The sequence below is a fragment of the Theobroma cacao genome, chromosome 4 (assembly GCF_053813885.1).
Source record: "Theobroma cacao isolate CCN51 chromosome 4, ASM5381388v1, whole genome shotgun sequence".
Classification (NCBI taxonomy): domain Eukaryota; kingdom Viridiplantae; phylum Streptophyta; class Magnoliopsida; order Malvales; family Malvaceae; genus Theobroma; species Theobroma cacao.
The window spans coordinates 32,837,821-32,856,560 of NC_142642.1; the positions used below are offsets into that span (position 1 = coordinate 32,837,821).

The window sequence follows — 18,740 nt, forward strand, 5'->3', positions numbered from 1 at the left end:
GAGCAATATTATTAACCTTCTCTTATTGTAACTTGTAAGGCATAAAGCCTCTTTAATTTTCTTTCCCACATGTAAAATATATTAGGAATTTGTATACACAATAAAAAAATTATCATCTATCATACTATAAATTTCGTTTTATTATTTTTTTAAAATTCAAAATTAATAGTTATAGTATTGGTTAGTGGTTACACATCAATTCGTAAGTTTCAAACCTCTTTATAAAATCAATCTACACATATACGCATGTTGTGAAGAATTCGAGATTTTATAATTATAATGTTCGAGCATTTAAGTTTAATGATAAGTATATATACTTAATTCTTTGTTTAAAAAGCTGATATTAGATCTTTACTTTTTTGAACAAAAAAATTTGCAATTATATGTTAAAAAATAATTTATTGATTTACTTTAACTACTAAAATATCCTCATTTTGTTTTTTTTTTCTTATTTTTTCATTTCTTTTTTTTAATGTAAACCTCCATGATTAAATTCCTTGAGGCAAAAATAGTTGAGAAATAACGGATGCTTCTAAGTAGCTTTTAAAGTTAGTTAAATTCTATATTAAAAAATATTTTTCATTTATTACATTGTTCTCATCCAATTTAAAAACAAATAATACGTTAATTACAAACTTTTTTTATAAATTATTATTTTAACAAAAAAAAAAGGAAACAACATGGAATCTCCACATGACAATTACATAAATTAGACACTTAAATAGGATACATGAACCTTTTCTCTAAAAAAAAAAATTAATAGCAGTCGTGAATTTCAATGAACAATGTACTTAAAACTCCGTCTACTGATAAATATTTTTGTTATTTATTTTTTTACTATTTTCCTTGTATTTTTTTATAATAAAGAAATATAAAATACTACTTTCTTTGTTTCATTTTGTTTATTTTTTTATTGACTTTTTTTATTAAATGAATTCAATTTTAATTTTTAAAAAAAATTATACAAAATTAAAATCTCGAAAAATATGTTTTGAAAAGTTTGAAATTCAAAATTTACAAACTTTATTTTTACAAATTTTATAATTTTATAAAAAATAGTCGTGAAAATTAAATTTATTTAATAAAAATAAATAAATAAAACAAAATGGGACAAAAAGAGTAACATCTACACGAGAAATTAACCTTATCTCAATAACTTTTAAATTAATATTATTATACTTAAATGGAAAATAACTATATAAAAGACCTTTAGACGTTAAGATCATTAGACGACGTGACCACGTAAAAGAGAGAGCTCTTGAAATAAGCCAAGTTAGTTGCGCAAAACAGATAATTACACATTGGCCCTTTAGTATTAAAAAAATATGTAATATGCTACTTGAATTTTAATTTTCTCAATCGGGTTAGTCTAATTAATAATATCGTTAACACAATCCACCTATGTGGCATTGAGCCAATAGGATCGCACCATGTGTATGCCATGCGTGACATATAAATTATTCATTATATGCTTGAATTTCTACGGTAGAGGATCAGAAAATTTTAGTTTTTTTCTTTTAAAAAATTATGACATGCTTGAAGTCTTGGTTTGACCCACTTTCATTAACTTTAGAGTAAATTACTTATTTAGTCATTTAAATTTTTAAATTTTTTATTTTTCGTTATTTAGTTTTGGAAATAATGTATTGTTCACTGATGTTATATAAACTGGTGCATTCTTAATCACCCAACTTTGAAACAATATTGATGAAGCTCAATTCTGTATTCACGCCATAATTTTTAGGTTACAAAATGATAATTTAATATAATGACATGAACTTGACCACTTCACATAAATGTGATGACATGAAATGTCGAACAAAAACAGAAACACGTTAATAGTGTGTAAGAGTTGGAAGACAAAAGACGTACTATTTATATAACATTAATGATTAAAATAAAAATATTTTAAAAACTTAGATGACTAAATTAAAAATTTTGTTAGACTTATTGTTACAATTTTATTTTAAGTTTTGAAATGACAAATAAATGAACAAAATTGTTTTTCAAATGTACAAATAAGTTCAAAAAGTCTACGACCTCTAACAATGAAAAAGGACGTGATTGCAAAGGTATGGTCATTATAATTAGTTAACAAAATGTCATTCTATTAGGTCATGGAGGAAATGTTATTTTCGCTCAATCGAAGAAAAGTTAAATTTTTTTCCTAAATTATCTCCGACTTTTTTTTTTCTTTCTTTTTCTTTCTTCTTCTTCCCTTGCCTTTCTTTAAGTCGACGTTTGTTGAAAAAGATGGGTGCAAGGAAGACAGTGAGAAAATAAAAGATAACATTTTGAGTGATTATACCTTAACTAAGTTAGAAGGTAATTTGATTAGTTAAAATAAAAAGTAGAGTGGTTGTACTTGATCCATAAAAGGTATTGCATTGTAAGATTATGTTTGATCCATAAAAAGATTGTACTAAATTTCATTTCAATAGTGGATTTTAAAATTTCTTAGTGAATCTAAAGGAAAGGATGAAGGTAGTAATTCTATTTTATAAAATTATTTTAATCTAATTTTGTTATTAAATGTTAGCTAAGTTCTTAATTTTTAATTAGAATATAGTTATTTTTAGTTGTTTTTACAATTAGTTTATTTTTATTAAGTTATTTTAATTTTATGTTATTTACTTTAATTTGACTTTTATTTATTAGTTTTTATGCTTTTGTAGGATTTAAAGAAATTGAGTTAATTTTGGAAAGTAAGGCATTTGAAAGACCTAGAATTCTATTTGCATATGCTTCGATATTTTGCCCATAACTCTTATTACAGAACTCCAAATGATTCCTATGCTGTTGGAAAGCTAAGAGATAGAGCTACAATTTCATAAGATCACTTTGCCCAGTTCTACCTCGAAGATAGAGAAAATCACATCAGAAGGTGACTGGATGTAATGCTGCAAGAATGGCAATTTTGAAAAATGATATTTGATATTTGGACCTTATTACACTTTTAGACTCAATTAAAATCAGTAGGTTAACTTAGGGGATTTTAAGTTAAGTTTGTTAATATAAATAGGATATTTTAAAGTGATATTAGGTTAGACAAAATTTTAAAGATTCTAGAGGTTGAAAGTTGAGATAGAAACTCGAAAAGCAAAGCTGCAATTAATCGTTTTATTTTCTTCTTTAGTTTTTATTTTTCTTATTACTCTCAATGGTTGAAATTTATATAATGTTATTTGTCTTTGCAATTATGCGTAGCTAATTTTTTTTTTTTTTAAGATTGCAATTGAACTCACGTGAAATCTAAATTTTTAATCTCTTTCTGACTTATCTATAATAGGATTTGAATTGTTTATTTTAATTTATTCTTAAAGTTTTTAATTGCCTAATCACCAATTAAATTGATATAGGAACCTAAACAAACTTGAGAAAGAGAGTTTAGTGTAAACTAAATTTTTTTCTTTTGAAAGTTATATTGGAAGTGTAGACTAAAATTGAGATAACATATGATCATATTAATTGATTTGTATATAAAATAAGAATATACCTATTTGCCATATGTAACTAGAATTAGAGCTTGAACTTAATGAATTTGTTTTAATTTCAATTCACACATGAATATAGTGTTTTAATTAAAATAGATATTTTTATAAGATAAGTCGGGAGACCCATATAAATAATTGAGAATTTGAAGTTAGCAATTCAATACATTGAAATAATCCATTGAAATAAATTAAGAAAAAAGTAAGATTTAGATGAAGGGTAAGGGATATTGTAATCTTTGGCCTTTTTAATTTTTTTTTACCCAATTATCTTGTCGTTTTAACTTTTAATTAAATTAGTTTTATTTGAGTAATTTTTAGTTTAATTAGAATTCAGGTTTTAATTATTTGAATAAAACTAAATTATTCTAGTTTTTGTACTTAGTAATTTTTTAGATCAATTCTTTGTGAAATAGATATTCTACTTGTTTATATACTATCTATTCGATACATATACTTGCATAGTAAAATTTTAATTGACGAGTTACTCGGGTCACCCACATGATAGGCGAGAATACTCACCACTAACCTCTATAAAACTCTTGTATTGTTTTCTTTCTTACTATTCTCAAATTTATTTGTGTTCTTAACTTCTTTCACTCTATAAGGATTTATTGTCTTGCTCAATTTCAAAAAGGACTTTAATTAAGAAAATTTTTATATTTCTTAAATTTGGAAAGAAATCTCAAAATATTCAAATTCACCCCTCTTTAAAATACTTATATTGAGCTTATTGCACTAACAAATTTACTTTATTTATTTATTTATCATTATTATTATTATTATTTTAATAAACTCATACGTTATGTTATGTTTCTAGAGAAGTAATTTGGGAAATAATGGGGGCAAATGGAATAGAAAGCTTAACTTTGTTGCATGCCTCATCCTTTCTGTCTCACCAACTCATAAATAGGGATTGCAAATATTTTTTTTGCATAATTATATTATATAATATTTTTTACAACTAATAAATTGACATTGATCAATGTCAATTTCATAATCTTAGCTAATTTTGTTGTGAATATTGTGATGACAAGCATTATGAGTCAAATGATCATGGATATCAGATACCCAGCTGAATTAATATTGATATTCCCATAGTAATAATGGAAAGAAAATTCCCAAATTAATAATAAAACAGATAAAAAGAAAAAAAAAAGAATTACTATTAATAGTATCTCACCAAACCCCAAATCCTGTGACATTCAAGCCAACCATCATTTCCTATCGGTTTCTGTTTTTATTTCACATCAGTAATTTTTGAAACTCAACATATCACCATACACTCGATTTAAGAAATAACACCAAAATGAAGTAATCAAAGGTTAAAAATAAAGGAAAAATATAATCACACAAATCGGTTAAATGGCTTTCTTCCAACCGTGGCAGGCATAGAAACGGTTGAATCCACACTCAAATTGCCTATAGATTGAAGTGATTGGTGCTTTTCTAAACCCCTTTGAGAGCTTGAATCCTTGCCAGAAAACAATGACCCTTTGCTCCACTTGAAAGACCCAATCCCATGTGTCAAAGGGAATGAAAGCCTCCTCTTTGATTCACTCCCCGGAGTCCCCATAAACCTCTCCTTGGGATTACTGCTAGCTCTCGCTTTGGCTTTGGCTGAAACTGTCGGAGTCATGTAATTGGGAACTGAAAACGGCGGGCAGCTCATAAGGCTATCGTCATCCTTCAGGGGCAAGTCGAATGGAGAATCAGCTCCACTCGCTCTTGGTCTTGAATATTTTGACAAACCTGAGCTGCTTGCTTGGGGGATTCCACTAGAAAGTGGAGTTCGCATAGGTCTTGTTGCCGGAAGTATAGTTGATCTTGTAGATTTTGGTGTGGGAGTGTCTATATTGTCAAATGTGAACTGATGTTGCTTGCTGCTCGATGGTGGCCTAGGGCTAGGCTTCAATTCAGAATTTGGCCTTGATGGTGTAAGTTGGAAACTCTTCACACCTTGGCTTTCGGCAGCATTGACAGGAGGTAGTTGCCGTTCTAACCAGTTCCACCACCATGGGAATCCGCCAGAGCGAATGTCTGTTTGGGCTGATTTTGGAGTAGCTTTCCATAGCTGTATGCAGAAATGTTTTAAATAAAAAAATTCAAAGAAAAATAGATATGTCAAAGGTAATGAGTCTTGTACAAGTGTAATTAACGAGAGGTGAAAGCTAAGGTTTCCTTAATTTGACATACAACCCCAACTGGACTATTTCTCTATAATTTTGTGCATATGCACATGCAGAGGGAACTGACTTTTTTTTATACTTGTTCTGCGTATCAACCTCATTAATTTCAGACATGAAATGTCCAAGGAATGCAGTTTCCCAGGAATTGCAAGTAAAAAACTACAAGCTTATAACATTCAGACAGCAAGGTCTAGCTTCAAATGCTCTCGCAAGATCACTTTATGTGTCTGATTTCTGCTAATGCTACCATTGCAGCTTCAAAACCTAACAGAGACTTGCATTCAATAAAAGATTATAAAACCCAAAAACAGGTTATAGTTACCTAGAAGGCATTTGACTTCACAAAAATAAAATAAATATAGTAAATAAAGGAGGAAAAGAAAACTAGAAAGCTTAACTAACCGATGAATTGAGAAGTGAGAAACAATGTATAGGAGCAGGAAACAAGTAAATTATCCGTCGAAGGATCAAGTATTGTTTCAGCTAGAGGCATTCAGCAAAAAATATGCTCAAAATATGACTTTATAAACCATCCAACATGATAAAGTTGAAACTGGGCTGGGGTAGTAAAATAAATTCGAGTACCTGGTGGGAATATGCATAGGCCATAGCCCTTTCTCTCTTGATGACTGCCTCCACCTTTCTTTGCATCCTTGTCTCTACTTCCTCTTTTGTTAGCACGCTATCATCCCAGTCCTCATTGCCTGTCTCAGACTGATCCAATATTCAACCAAGTTACTCATTTTAACAACAATATAGAAAGCAAATATACATGAAACAAACAGGAATATATGATATTCACATTTCACCTAGTATCCTAAGGTCTTATGAACCAGAGCCTTCATAGGCAAAGGATAACTATTCAAGGTGTTGTAAAGGTGGAGGTATTGTGTATTTAAATACTTTATGTGACCAGCTTGACGAAAAAAGGTCAGTGCTACATTGGAATGATGCAGCAAGGCCTATGGAAAAATCAGGCAATTGTTTGTTTTTACTGTTTATTTCATTTTTTTTTTCTTCTTTTTTTTTTTTTGGATAAGAAAGACAATTCACATTTGATTACACATCAAATAATTCAAATAAAAACAACAATGCACCAAGGTCTAATGGAATCAGACATTTTTAAATAATTCAAATAATTACGTTTAAGGGGGCATCTCTACAGATTTGACAAGGTCTAACTACTTAAAAGAAAGAAGACTACAACGCAATCACAAACACAAACAAGGAAAACTTACTGCCTGGCTGAAGGTCCATTTGCCCAAGGTACTCTCAACTTCCTTATCATTCTTATACTGAGCCTGACGTCGTGCTTGGTTCTCTAACATCTGGATCCTGCGTGACTGAATCTGAGACTGAACTCTCACTAAAAGCTGCATATATTTCATGGCATTAACGGTTTGGCGTTTCACGTTCTGTCCTCTCACCACCCCTTGAAGCCTCACAAGGCCTTTCAAAGCTCTAAAACTTCTCCTTGCCTGCATGAGAAGTTCCAAGATAATCCAATTGAGATATATTGATGCAAAACATATCACCATAAAGGGATCTACCGTCTACCACACACAATACGAAAGCACTAACCCATATAGATGACCTTATAGATGTGGTGTTTTCCAAAATCAATATCATTCCACATTAATGTTTGTCATAAATCCTTAAAACATGAAAAATTGAACAAATTAATTTTGCTACTGATATTGTTATTCAGTTCTACTGCCAAAATACTTCTCATTGTTTGTCCTTTCAGACAAGTTGCCCCATGAAATTGCCCTTGACACCTTCTAGTAATAAGAAGAAAGGACTTACCATGTAACCTCTGTAGGCTGCTTGAAGTTTTGTAGCTGAAGCATGATGGTTCCTTAAAGTTGGTTCTGGTCGAGGACGAACAATCCTAGGAGGTGCAGCTCTTGGAGAAGGAGCTCTTGGAGAAGCAGCTCGTGGAGGTGGAGGTGGGGGAGGAGAAGCAGCTTGTGGAGGGGAAGCAGCTCTAGGAGAAGCAGCCCTCGGAGAAGCAACCCTAGGAGAGGCAATCCTCTGAGAGGGAACCCGTGGAGAAGCAGCTCTATGAGGCACAAAAGGTGGTGTTCTTGGCTGCTCTGGAGGTGTGGGAGGCCTAAATATTAGTTTATGCTCTCTTTCAGCCTCCCCCAGAATTTTCTCAATACTGCTAGGCTCTCTGAAGAGGGGAATGAAGGAATTGGTTTCTCCATGCCTTAATTTTCCTAGGCCTTTCTTCTTCTTTTCTTTACCACTTCTTTTATCTGATTCCTGAAATGATTTCTCCATAGAAAACAGAAGGTATCATCTCAGTAACATTTAGGTAAAAAAAATTCATGCTTTTACAAGCCAAGGATGCTAAACCATTTCTTAGAGAGGAAGAAAAGATAATAAATTTAGCGCTGCCAGGGATGCACGAGATATATGCAGTAGATCTTGCTATGAGGACTTTGCTTGTTCCATCTAGGAAACAAACATATAGAGCTCAATAGCTGACTATACAACAATGGACTTCAATTCAGAAATTTCACTCTCTGAATAGATGCATCTATAATCTATCAGAAGGCAACTAATTCTATCATTTCTTTTAATCATTTTTCCCAAATTCCATGTTCTTATGCTCTTGTAATCAGTAATTACATCCTTGTTTTAAAACATAAAACTTTTTCATTCTAGCACAATCTACTGGCATGTTTGAACGTTATACACAATATTCAAGCCTTTTCCAATAAACATGTAAGGAAGATAAATAACGAAATCAAACAATAAATATCATCTTTATTGCAGTACATTCCTTCTTAGAGCGAATCAAAACCAAAGAGGAAGCAGTGAAGTCCTTAAGCACCAGAGTTAAAAGATCAACTTACATTGTTTAGCTTTTCCTTGGATTGCGGTATGAAAACTCTTTTGATTGCAGAAAACCAACTCCCTTTCTTTCCCATACTGCCAGCATTACTGTATCTGCCTAACCATGGGATGAAACAGAATAATTAAGTGCCAGCAGGCCCAATCGTATATGACTGAAATGTTGATCCTTCTATCTGTAGACATAAAAGGATGTATAAGATATAATGCAATTTTTGTGTTCTACAGTGAAGTATCGATCGTGAATGATATGGATAAAAAAGAAAATGTAATCAAAACATTTTTATGCAAAGACTGTTCATAAAGGCTCTAGAATTCAAGATCTCAACCATGGAATCTGATGAAACTGCCCCTTAAGCATTATAATTCTTTATTCCTATCGTGGCAACTTCCTGCTATTTTCAGGCCTTCATGATTGTAAAGTTTCTTTATGAAGAACAAACACAAAGATTTGGAAACGTTTGTAAAAACAATAATCACAAATTAGCTTGATGATTCATAAAGACAAGGTCAACAAGAAAATCCCCATAAGTACTCATCGAAAGAGAATTAAGATTACAGCATGCTATTAATCCATTCTACCACACCAAGGAGGACACCGGCCTGAAGCTCTATCTCAGGTCATCCACCATCAGGAATGAATCGAACAAAAACAAAATTAAAAAACTCTGAAGGAACAGAGGATGCAAAGAAGAAACAGGGGAATCTTCATATCCAATTCGGCTTTTGGTGTTTCTTAAACAAATAGCAGCCTCTAGTTTCTCAAGTAACACATTAACAACTGGTTTAACCTTCAAAACTGTTTGTTTAATAAAGGTTTCAAGCTAAGGTCAAAACTAATATATCAGTCCAAATATACAAACCCTTGCAGAAATACAAACAGACACAAAAGTCCAAAAATTTTTGTTTTGTTAAACACCCATGAAAGATAAATTTGTCATTATTTTTATCATTAAAAAAATGATATATGATTTCTTGACAATCAGCATAAACTTCCTCTTTACAGAGCTTTTCCTTCTGGAAAGCTGAAGTTCCCCCAGCAGAACAAAGAAAAAAAATATTACCACAAACTCTTCAAATACGCTAGAGGATTTTTTTTTTCATTTTTAAAATTTCTGGCTTTGAGAACACAAAAATACTTACCAAAAAAAAGAAGAAATTCTGAGCAGTTTAAAGGTTAAAAGACAACAATTTTCCAAGAAAACAACATCTGACACTTTGACAGAAGAGATCCAAAGACAGAAAATTTTTAATACTTAAAACCTGCTACCTTGAAACCGAAAAAAAAAAAAAAAGCTCACTTTTTGAAAATTATAGTTATCTACTCCTCCCCCAAGAACATAATGAACACACTGCCAAAAAAAGATTACCTTGATCATGAACAACATAATTAAAAAAAACCCAAAACTTTATAGAAACAAAAATACTATAAAAAAACCCAAAAAAGGAAAAAAGAAAAAGATCATGCATATATGTACCTTCTATGGAAGAGCTTCCAAATTCCCAAATTCTGCACAGACCCCTTCAAAAAAGCTGAGTTATAAGAAGCTAGAAAAAAGAAGAGTAGCAGCAGCCAACCAGAGAAGACCCTCTCCCTTTTTTTCTCTTTCTTTCTCTAGGCTCCTTCCCTTTTCCCATACAGCATCCCTGTTTTCTATTTTTTTTTTCTTATTCCTAGCCTTTTTATTACATGGGGTTTTTTCTATTTTGTTTTGTTTTGGTAGCCAGTACTATATTTTTCTTTTTTCTAGTTTTCTTTCAACTATTGTGATGTTTCTAAAGATATTCTTCTCTTTCTTTCTTGGCTTCTCTCTTTCTATCTCTAGAAACTACAAATTTGAATCTGCTTTCTTCGTTGCTTGGTATGAATTTTACTTTTCTTTTCCCTTTGCCACCTTTCACCTTTTGTTGGATTTATAATTGGCAGTGTAATTTATTTTTCTTCTTCTCTTTAGGAGGGTTGCTGCTGATCATGATGATTATTAGCGTGAGTAAGAGAGAGAAGGGGGAGAGGGTTGGCCACTTTCTCACTCAATGTGCCCAACTTCAACTACCTTTACTTGAATGGGAAGACTATATGGACAGCAACCATGCCCACTGATTAAAACGGTTAGGTTTGGTACTCTTTCCCTTTTCTTAATTATAATATGTGGAGTGCCACTCCTATTTCTTCAGTTTTCATTACTATTATTATTATTATTATTATTATTATTATTATTTTTCTCTTCATCATTAATTTATTACGTTAGAAGGATTATGATGATCCAACATACTATTATTTAATTATTAATTTCCTTTCTTTGTTTTTTAACTTTCACTAAAAGATTCTCTTGTCAGGCAAAAAAAAAACCATTTTTAAGTTTAATTCTGACGCGCATAATCTGAACGTGTAAGACACGCGCCCATAGGAAGCATTCAACGTGCTTCATTTATCAAATGATAACAAGAAGAAAAATGAAAGGCAGAAGATTTATTTCAGAAAGAAAACGAAAAATAAAAATTTGAAATATATTCATAGAAATAAAAAAGAAAGACAAAAGGCAGGGTTTGGTGTGGTCGTTGTCAGACGTTTTGGATTAATTGACGATTTAGTGCTTAAAAGTAGATTGGGTTAGGCCAACACCTGGAATCAGTTTTGGGGGGTTGGAACTTGGAACTTGGAACAAGCCAAACCAAAGGGCTTCTTTCTTTATTCAAAAATTCCCATCATTTGTGCAATGGGGGCAGGGGTCATGAGTGGTTCCGTCCATTTCAGGGAGCCGACGAAGCTTCTCCGTTCCGTCTCCTTCTTCTTCCCCCTGAGCCTGAAAATGGTCTTTGCTTTGACTTGCTACCCTTTTACTCCTTTCAAAAAACAATTTCAGGTCCAGACGATGAATTTCTTAACCAAATTGCAGGTCTTGCTGGATTAACCCCCTGGCAATGGCATTTCTTAACCAAACCTTAAGTTTGGGTCAAGTTCAAAGTCCAAGGTTTGGGTCAACAACAAGTCAACTGGCCCCCTTTCTTGCTCATTCAACATTTCTTCCATTAAAGCCAAAAGTTGATTTTCTGTACCTTTTTTTTTGTTTTAAATCTTTGGTGAAAAAGCGTGTGCAGATACATCCAAATTCCAAATAAATTTTATGTGAATAACATTCGAACTTGCGTGGATAATAATGAGGGATGCTTGTCCTAAAAGAAGCCTGGCCAGGCCACAAACATGGCATCAATGCAACGTTCCCTTTCTGGTCACCCATGGAGCGTGTTCAACACCTGGAATTCATTTGCAGTGGGGCTATTAGCCAACCAAGCATTTAGTTCTTTGCTCTGTTCCTGTAATGTGAATAGAACGCAGAAAAATGATAACGTGGGGGTGAACCTCATGGATGAGGATGTGGGCCTCACACGCTCCAATTTTGGGCAGGTGATCTCAGCCATTGGATCAGTATAAGTATCTGAAAAAGTTGGAAGAATGATTGATCTCTGCAAATCCTTGGTGTAAGATTTATGTGCATCATTGCTGCAGCAATTTCTTAAAGAGTGTGTGTGAGCAGCACGTGAGAGTGGGTGGTGTGCTGGACAATTTATGGGGGGGGGGGGGGGGGGGGTGGGGGGCGCAGAGAACCAGAAAATGTCTGTGAATTATGCGTCAGCCATGGCCCCCAAGCATCCCCATATGTTTGGATCAACAAAGACGAAAAACAAGGATATTGGGATTATCATGCTGAATTTATTATTATCAGTTTTCGGTAATATCAATCTCTTTTTTTTTTTTTTATAATTTTTAAACTTTTTTGTATTATTTTATTATACAAAATTTTTATATAAATTTGATATGTCAATATCAAACGTAATCAATCATTATATTTTATTGTATATGAAGATTTATAATTTGTAATATTTTTACCCACGGTAAGTGAAAACGACAATAACGTCTTGAAACTATTTCATTACTTTCCAATCTTATGTTTTAACAAGATCCCCTCAGAACATCTTACCCTGGAATTGTGGCGGAGAGAAGGGGGTTAGTAGGACCTCATTTCTCAAAAATGTCTTTACTTTTTAGAATTTTACAGTTTTACCTCTACCACAATTTTTTTTTTGTTTGATGAGATACCTAATCTTTGCATGCCATTGTTGTTTTAAAATGTTATTATTCTATACTTTACACGTAATTAGAAGTATTTATACAATTTTCACATGAATTATTTTTATTTAAGTTACTTTTCATTTTTGTCAAACATTAAACTTCTAATATGATTATTTTATAAATATTATCTTTTACCCTTAAACACGAAATCCTTATTTCACTACTGTTTTTGAAGATAATGTAAGGAGACTTGAATCATATGGGAAAAAGACATTTGGATTGGAAAAAAAAATTGTAGAAACCCCTCCACGTAAGTTTTAGAGATGGAAGTGGTTTGCTATAGCTAGGTTTAAAAGTAGTTTTCGGAAGATTGAAAAACGAAAAGCATAAGAGAGGTACTTAAAATACTTGTCCACCTCTTAGAGGGTAAAGTGGCTTTCATCATTATGTGAACTTGGAATCCCCCACTCAAACATTCTATCGTCTAAGATAGATTCCCATTACATCAAAACAGATAAATATATATATATATATATATATATATATATATATTACAAATATTAAGGAAATGCGACACCATAATAAGAGAAAGATATAAAGTTGTTGCCCTAAACAAATGGAGAAAGATTATCAAGAATCTTAACGCCTTGTAAACCTTTGGTTTATTTTAATAAACTTGTAATCTTTTTCTTTTTTTTCTATTTCCATTGAGGAAGATTTACCTAATGAATTTGAGTTATTTTAAGTTGGGAGAAATTTGGGTTATTTTTGAGTTCAAATAATTTTAGATCTAGATAATATCAAATTCAAATCATTCTGAATTTAAGTCATTTCATATTTAAGTTGTTGACGTTAAACAAATTTAAATCAAATAGATTTGGATGGATTATTTAGATTTAAATTGTTTTGGATTAGTATTTTGGGTCATTTTTTAGTATGGATCATTTCACGTTAAGTTCATTTTTTGCCTTGAATCATTTCGTGTTTAGGTTATTAACTTTTTTTCTCAAATTGGGTTAGATTGAATTGAAACCTGTTGTTTCAGATTTAGATCAATTTTGTCAAACTCTAATTTGAGTTTAAACATCAAAACAGGAAAGTAAAAAGATGGAAGAATAAATTAATTTCTATTTAAGAAAAATATTCAATAATATTATAATATCCATAATAATTTTATTTTTTCTTCAACACAAATATTACATATATATATATATATATTGAAAATAAGTTCATCCCTAGTTTCCAACTAATAAATATCTTGTCTCTCTATTTGGACAGTTCAACTACTTGTCTTTTTTCTGACCCTGCTTTCACTCATAGTTAACCTAAAACTTTGGTTCAACCCATAAGAAACCCTTCAATCTTTGGCTATAAAAAAAAAAAAAAAGAAAAAAAAAAGAAAAGAGGTGACCAACATAAGAAACACATGAACTTGTGCAGAGTTCATGATGGGAATTTCCTTAACAGCTAAGACAAAAAGTCATCCCTTACAAATTATTTTGTTTATAGAACAATTGAATATATTCTATTATTGTTGTTGTTGCACATTCTTCTTTATAGCTTCATATTCTTTGAACATTCTTTTTCTCTTTAATGAGATATGCTGAGGCCCACTTATTTCGTATATTGCTAACTTTAGAGCTTTAAAATTTAAGGGCAAAATAAATAAATAAATAAATAATAAGGGATTGGTTATTTTTCCATTTGGTAAATATTATACTGACTTTGTTTAGTTCACGCCATCAGAAAATCAAAGAGAAAAGATCATCTTCCGTTGAAACACGTACATTTAGCTAAACACCGTCTTCACGCAAAGAATATATTTCATTGATACGATATTTAAAAAAAATTCTTAAATTATTTATGAAAATTTAAATAAATTTTTTTATTACGTTTAATCAAATATTTTTATTTTTAGTTTAAATTAAATAAGTATTTATGATTAAAAGCTAACAAATTTTTATTAATTAAAATATCACTTGTTATTTTATGTTTGGTAATGTTGACATGGCATATTGATATATTATAATAAATGATGACATGACATATTGATATGATAATATGGTATTTTTCACTTTTTACACAGTTAATTGTCTGTTAATCGAATCTATTTGATCCATAATATAAATATATAAACTTGATTGAATGTAATAAAAAATAAAAAAATTTAAAATTTTTTTGAAATAATTCAAAGATTTTTTTAAATATTTTGCCTATTCCATTTTTATAATTATTGTTTTTCCCGGTTCATTTGGCTTTTGCAAAGTGAAAATCAGAATTAATATAGCCTCTAAAATGTTCTCACAAAATTCAAGAATAGTAATTTTTTGTTTTAAATAAATGAGAAGTAAAAATATTCAAGAATAATAGAGTAGTAGGTTCACAAAAGATGTACTGAAGCAAATTTTATGAGAGGAAGGAATGAGAAAGGAAAGGTACAAACTCTTAATAAAACCATAAAATTGATGAAAAATCACAATTATGAGGAAAAGAAATGTAGAGATTGGTAGAATATAAAGATAGCAGAAGCAGTTGAAGAGGGGAGAAAGCAGAATGAAGGTATAGCTAGTAGACAAAGTGGTTGGCTGACAGAGCAAAAAGGGAGGAAACAATTTGTTTTGTGCAATGGCATTATCATCACTGGCAAAACAACCTAACCTGGCAAGTTGTGATATAGATTAGATAACTACTATCCTTGATTTATAAGTTGAGCATGCTTTGTTTTAGAGTGGAGTATAAGCAAGTTTAATGATATAGCAAAGGGCTGTGAGCCAAAAGTAATGCCACTACTGTTTTTATGTTCCCACATTTTGTAGAATTTTCCCTCCATCCAAATTGTTTGATTATATAGCAAAAGGAAGTGCCCAGTGAAGAGTACAAACAATTTAGGCTGTAATTAAGAAGAAAAAAGGAAATGATGGGTAAATTTTCAAAAAGAAAAATTAAAAATTTTCTTCCTCCTCCTCAGCCTTTACCATTCTACTAAGAGGACTAGGGCCAAGCTTCTTCCTTCTCATCATACTTCTCCTCCTTATGACTTCCATTTGGTTCCTCCTCCTAACTTGCATCATTGCTTCTTCTTCCACCACAAATCTCCTCATCAAAACATCATCCGTCAAAGATTTTCCGCGGAAAACTCTTCTTCCTTCCGTGCTAAGTCTCGCGCTAGGTATTCTTTCTTGTGACAGGGTAAACGGCTTTGACCTAGGGTAACTGTTGCTTCTTCGAGGGGGAACATCCGCACGAAACACCTCATTGTAGGAAGAGATTGGTGCACATAGACAAACACGAGTAAATGATGTGGCAACCCTTAGGGAGGTGCATTTCCTCAGCTTCTCTCTGTTGGGATGAGTTGATGGGATCTCAGTGGACTTGGGGATCGCTTTCCATAGTGTTGCATTCGTCATGGGAATTTCCGTAGGCTTGGAAATGGTTTTCCACAATGTAGCACTCGTAGTAGGGATTTCGGCAGTCTTTGGAACAGTTTTCCATACGGTAGCCCTCTCCATTGCTCTTTGATACCAAGGCTTCCTACAGAAAAACACACGCATGTAAAGCATGAAATCCTGAACAATATGCTTTTGTGAATTCATTGGAGAACTATTGTGGATGAAGAAGACAAATGCCTTCTTTGCCAATAGCCAAACCACATCAAACTATATATACTATTATGAGCAGCTGCTTTCAATATGGTCTGAAATCCTACACTTATCCATGCCAAATGCCAAGTTCCCAATTTTAGCTAGATATATTATCAGACAAAGGTATAATTCATACTTGTCTTTTTGACAAATTCAACATCAATAGCCTTATATGTAGGTTATAACAAAAAGGAATCCGAATCCAGAGGAATTTAGATACCTGGGGAAATGCCATGTAACAATATTGTGATAAAAGGCAAATCATACAAACAAATCTTTTGGGGGTGAAAGGGTCTTATGCACGGTCAAAATGAGGACAACTCATTACACTGGTTGAACAACACATCAATGATGTAACTAAAAAAAGCTTAAGAGAATTACCACATACATTGACATGCTTATCACTCTGCTGATTCTTCTTATTTTTTCTCTGTTTTTATCTATAAGTTGAGAATTGAAGGTCCAGCTTTCTTGATTTGTACTTGGATTTCAGGCCGCTCACATTGATGAGGTGTTACAGTTGTATTATTTGTTTATATTAACAGATTCAACTAACTCTGAAGTTGCCCTATTCAATATACATACTTTTTCCCATCTGCTGCTTCTTCAAGAAAGGCAGAAAGCTACCCTAGGAAAAGAATAAAGACTTTGTATAAAAACTAATAATGTTCACAGATGATGCCTGGTGTATTTTTCCTTTTTTTAATGAAGTGATCAAGGTCAAGACACACGATGGATTTTATCTCAGCAAGTGCTCAAGAATTAATGGTGATTGTGCTTGACCCAAGCCCATGGCAGCCTGAGCTGGACATTAGCCTCTAGACAAGATTGGACTGGGTTTACAGACCCAAGCCAAAGGCCCAACCACTTGATCAACTTCTGAAGGAGACCTTGGCACTTAGGATCAAATACATATAGGCCCACTAAGCTTAGCACTTTGTGGACAATTGTGCTAAAGCTGCACACTTTGAACGTTCTTGCTCAACTCCATGAAAATCAGAGCACATTAATAATCACTCTTCTATGCAACTCGTCAAGCTGATCTCAGCAAGTCTAAAATCAGGGAACCCTTGCATTTTACATGCTTTAAGAGCAACTTACTAGAATCAATTCAAATTTTGGAGAACTGGAAGCAATATATCACCCTATCTACTGTCACTGCCTCACTGTCCTAGCTATAAGATATTTGTATTGTACATAAAAAATGTCATCAGAAAATTCTTCATTGCAGGTTTTACAGCAAAACGGACAATATGAAACCAATACTAATGACAATTTATGGTGAATGATCAAGTGATTTGAGCAACATTGCTGCATTTGATTAGCTCTTTACAGTATTTTGAATACATGCAGCAAAAACAGAAAGAGAGAGAGCATCTTTTAGAAGGCATACCTTGTGTGAGAGTTCTTTGGATCTTGCATGAACAAAGCAAGCTGAAGAATGATGTGTGAGAGAGCTGAGAAAAGATCAGAAAGCAGGGAATTTTCATCTGTGTAGAGAGAGGGAAAAGCCTTTGGCCTTCAGGTTGTGATGACTCAAAGATGGAGTTGGCAATGTGCTTCTTTTCTTTTTCTCCATTCTTTATTACAGTCCCCTTTCTTTTCCTTTGGCAGGCATGATTCCCAGTGATTTTTATTTTTATTTTTTGTGTGTGTAAGAGAGAGAATTTCAAAATTTAAAGGCAAAGTAAAATTGTTACTTTATTTAATGCAATGACTCTAGTACCCCTTATCACTTGAAATCATTACTTTTTAGGGCATTAGCAAGTATCTAGACCCCCTATAATCATGTTTTCCTCCCAAGTTTATCATTGTTAGCAAGTGCGATGGTTTGGGGATCATTAATTTGTTTTAGACATGCTTGGCCTGCCTTTGTGTTAGAAGAATCATAGAGGATTAAGGTAAAAAACCCACCTCCTTACCCTCTAACACAAATCTTAGCACATTAAGATAATTATTTTACCAACTTGGGGGGGGGGGGGGGGGTTCACAATACTGTTGTTTCCTTTTGGCATTAGTCATCAAGATTCCTTTTTGTTACAATTATGAAACTGTTCCACCAAGGAGGACTACATATTCTAAATATAGAGATATCTTGCCCATACATAGAGTAACAAAAGATTAAGAAACTTAAGAAATACTTATAAAGATATAAGAATGCTTAAGTGTGTGTTCAGTTGGACTGCACAGCTGAACCCTAATGCATTTCAGCAAGAATATAAGAATGCTTTAAAACTCTATCTCGAGTCTAACAAGAGGCAAAGGGGCACCAATTATATCTTTGGAGACTACAAAAAGTCCATGAAATTGGTTCTGATTAGCCTTTCCATTACAGGGTGAGAGTTGTGCTGATTTTGACAAAAGATTCAGCCTTTGTAATAATTGTTAAAGTATGTGAGATGAATTTAATATGCCTAAAAAATCCACCCAAACTGGTGGGCTTTTTCTTTTTAGCAAGTAGTATTTCTTTTGTAAGATGTACTGT

The 18,740-nt window shown here is 32.3% G+C and overlaps 2 protein-coding genes across 3 annotated transcripts; both read right to left on the reverse strand.

Moving 5' to 3' along the window:
- Positions 1-4,633: 4,633 nt before the first annotated feature.
- Positions 4,634-10,585, reverse strand: IQD13 (IQ-domain 13). Of its 2 annotated transcripts, none has more exons than XM_007033675.3 (6): positions 10,021-10,585; positions 8,545-8,718; positions 7,487-7,948; positions 6,919-7,158; positions 6,266-6,394; positions 4,634-5,565 (listed from the first exon to the last, which is right to left on the reverse strand). In XM_007033675.3, exons 2-6 carry the CDS (start codon positions 8,617-8,619, stop codon positions 4,840-4,842), a joined length of 1,632 nt encoding a protein of 543 aa, XP_007033737.1. In that variant the 5' UTR covers positions 8,620-8,718; positions 10,021-10,585; the 3' UTR covers positions 4,634-4,839. The 2 variants fall into 2 exon arrangements, with proteins under 2 accessions (XP_007033737.1, XP_088661570.1); XM_088805444.1 differs by having other exon boundaries at positions 7,487-7,960.
- Positions 10,586-15,352: 4,767 nt separating this feature from the next.
- On the reverse strand, positions 15,353-17,905 carry LOC18602350 (Serine/Threonine-kinase). The gene is made up of 2 exons (XM_018118912.2): positions 17,649-17,905; positions 15,353-16,145 (listed from the first exon to the last, which is right to left on the reverse strand). The coding sequence occupies exons 1-2, from the start codon at positions 17,675-17,677 to the stop codon at positions 15,557-15,559; spliced, it is 618 nt and encodes a 205-aa protein (XP_017974401.1). The 5' UTR covers positions 17,678-17,905; the 3' UTR covers positions 15,353-15,556.
- Between the last annotated feature and the right edge of the window lie 835 nt (positions 17,906-18,740).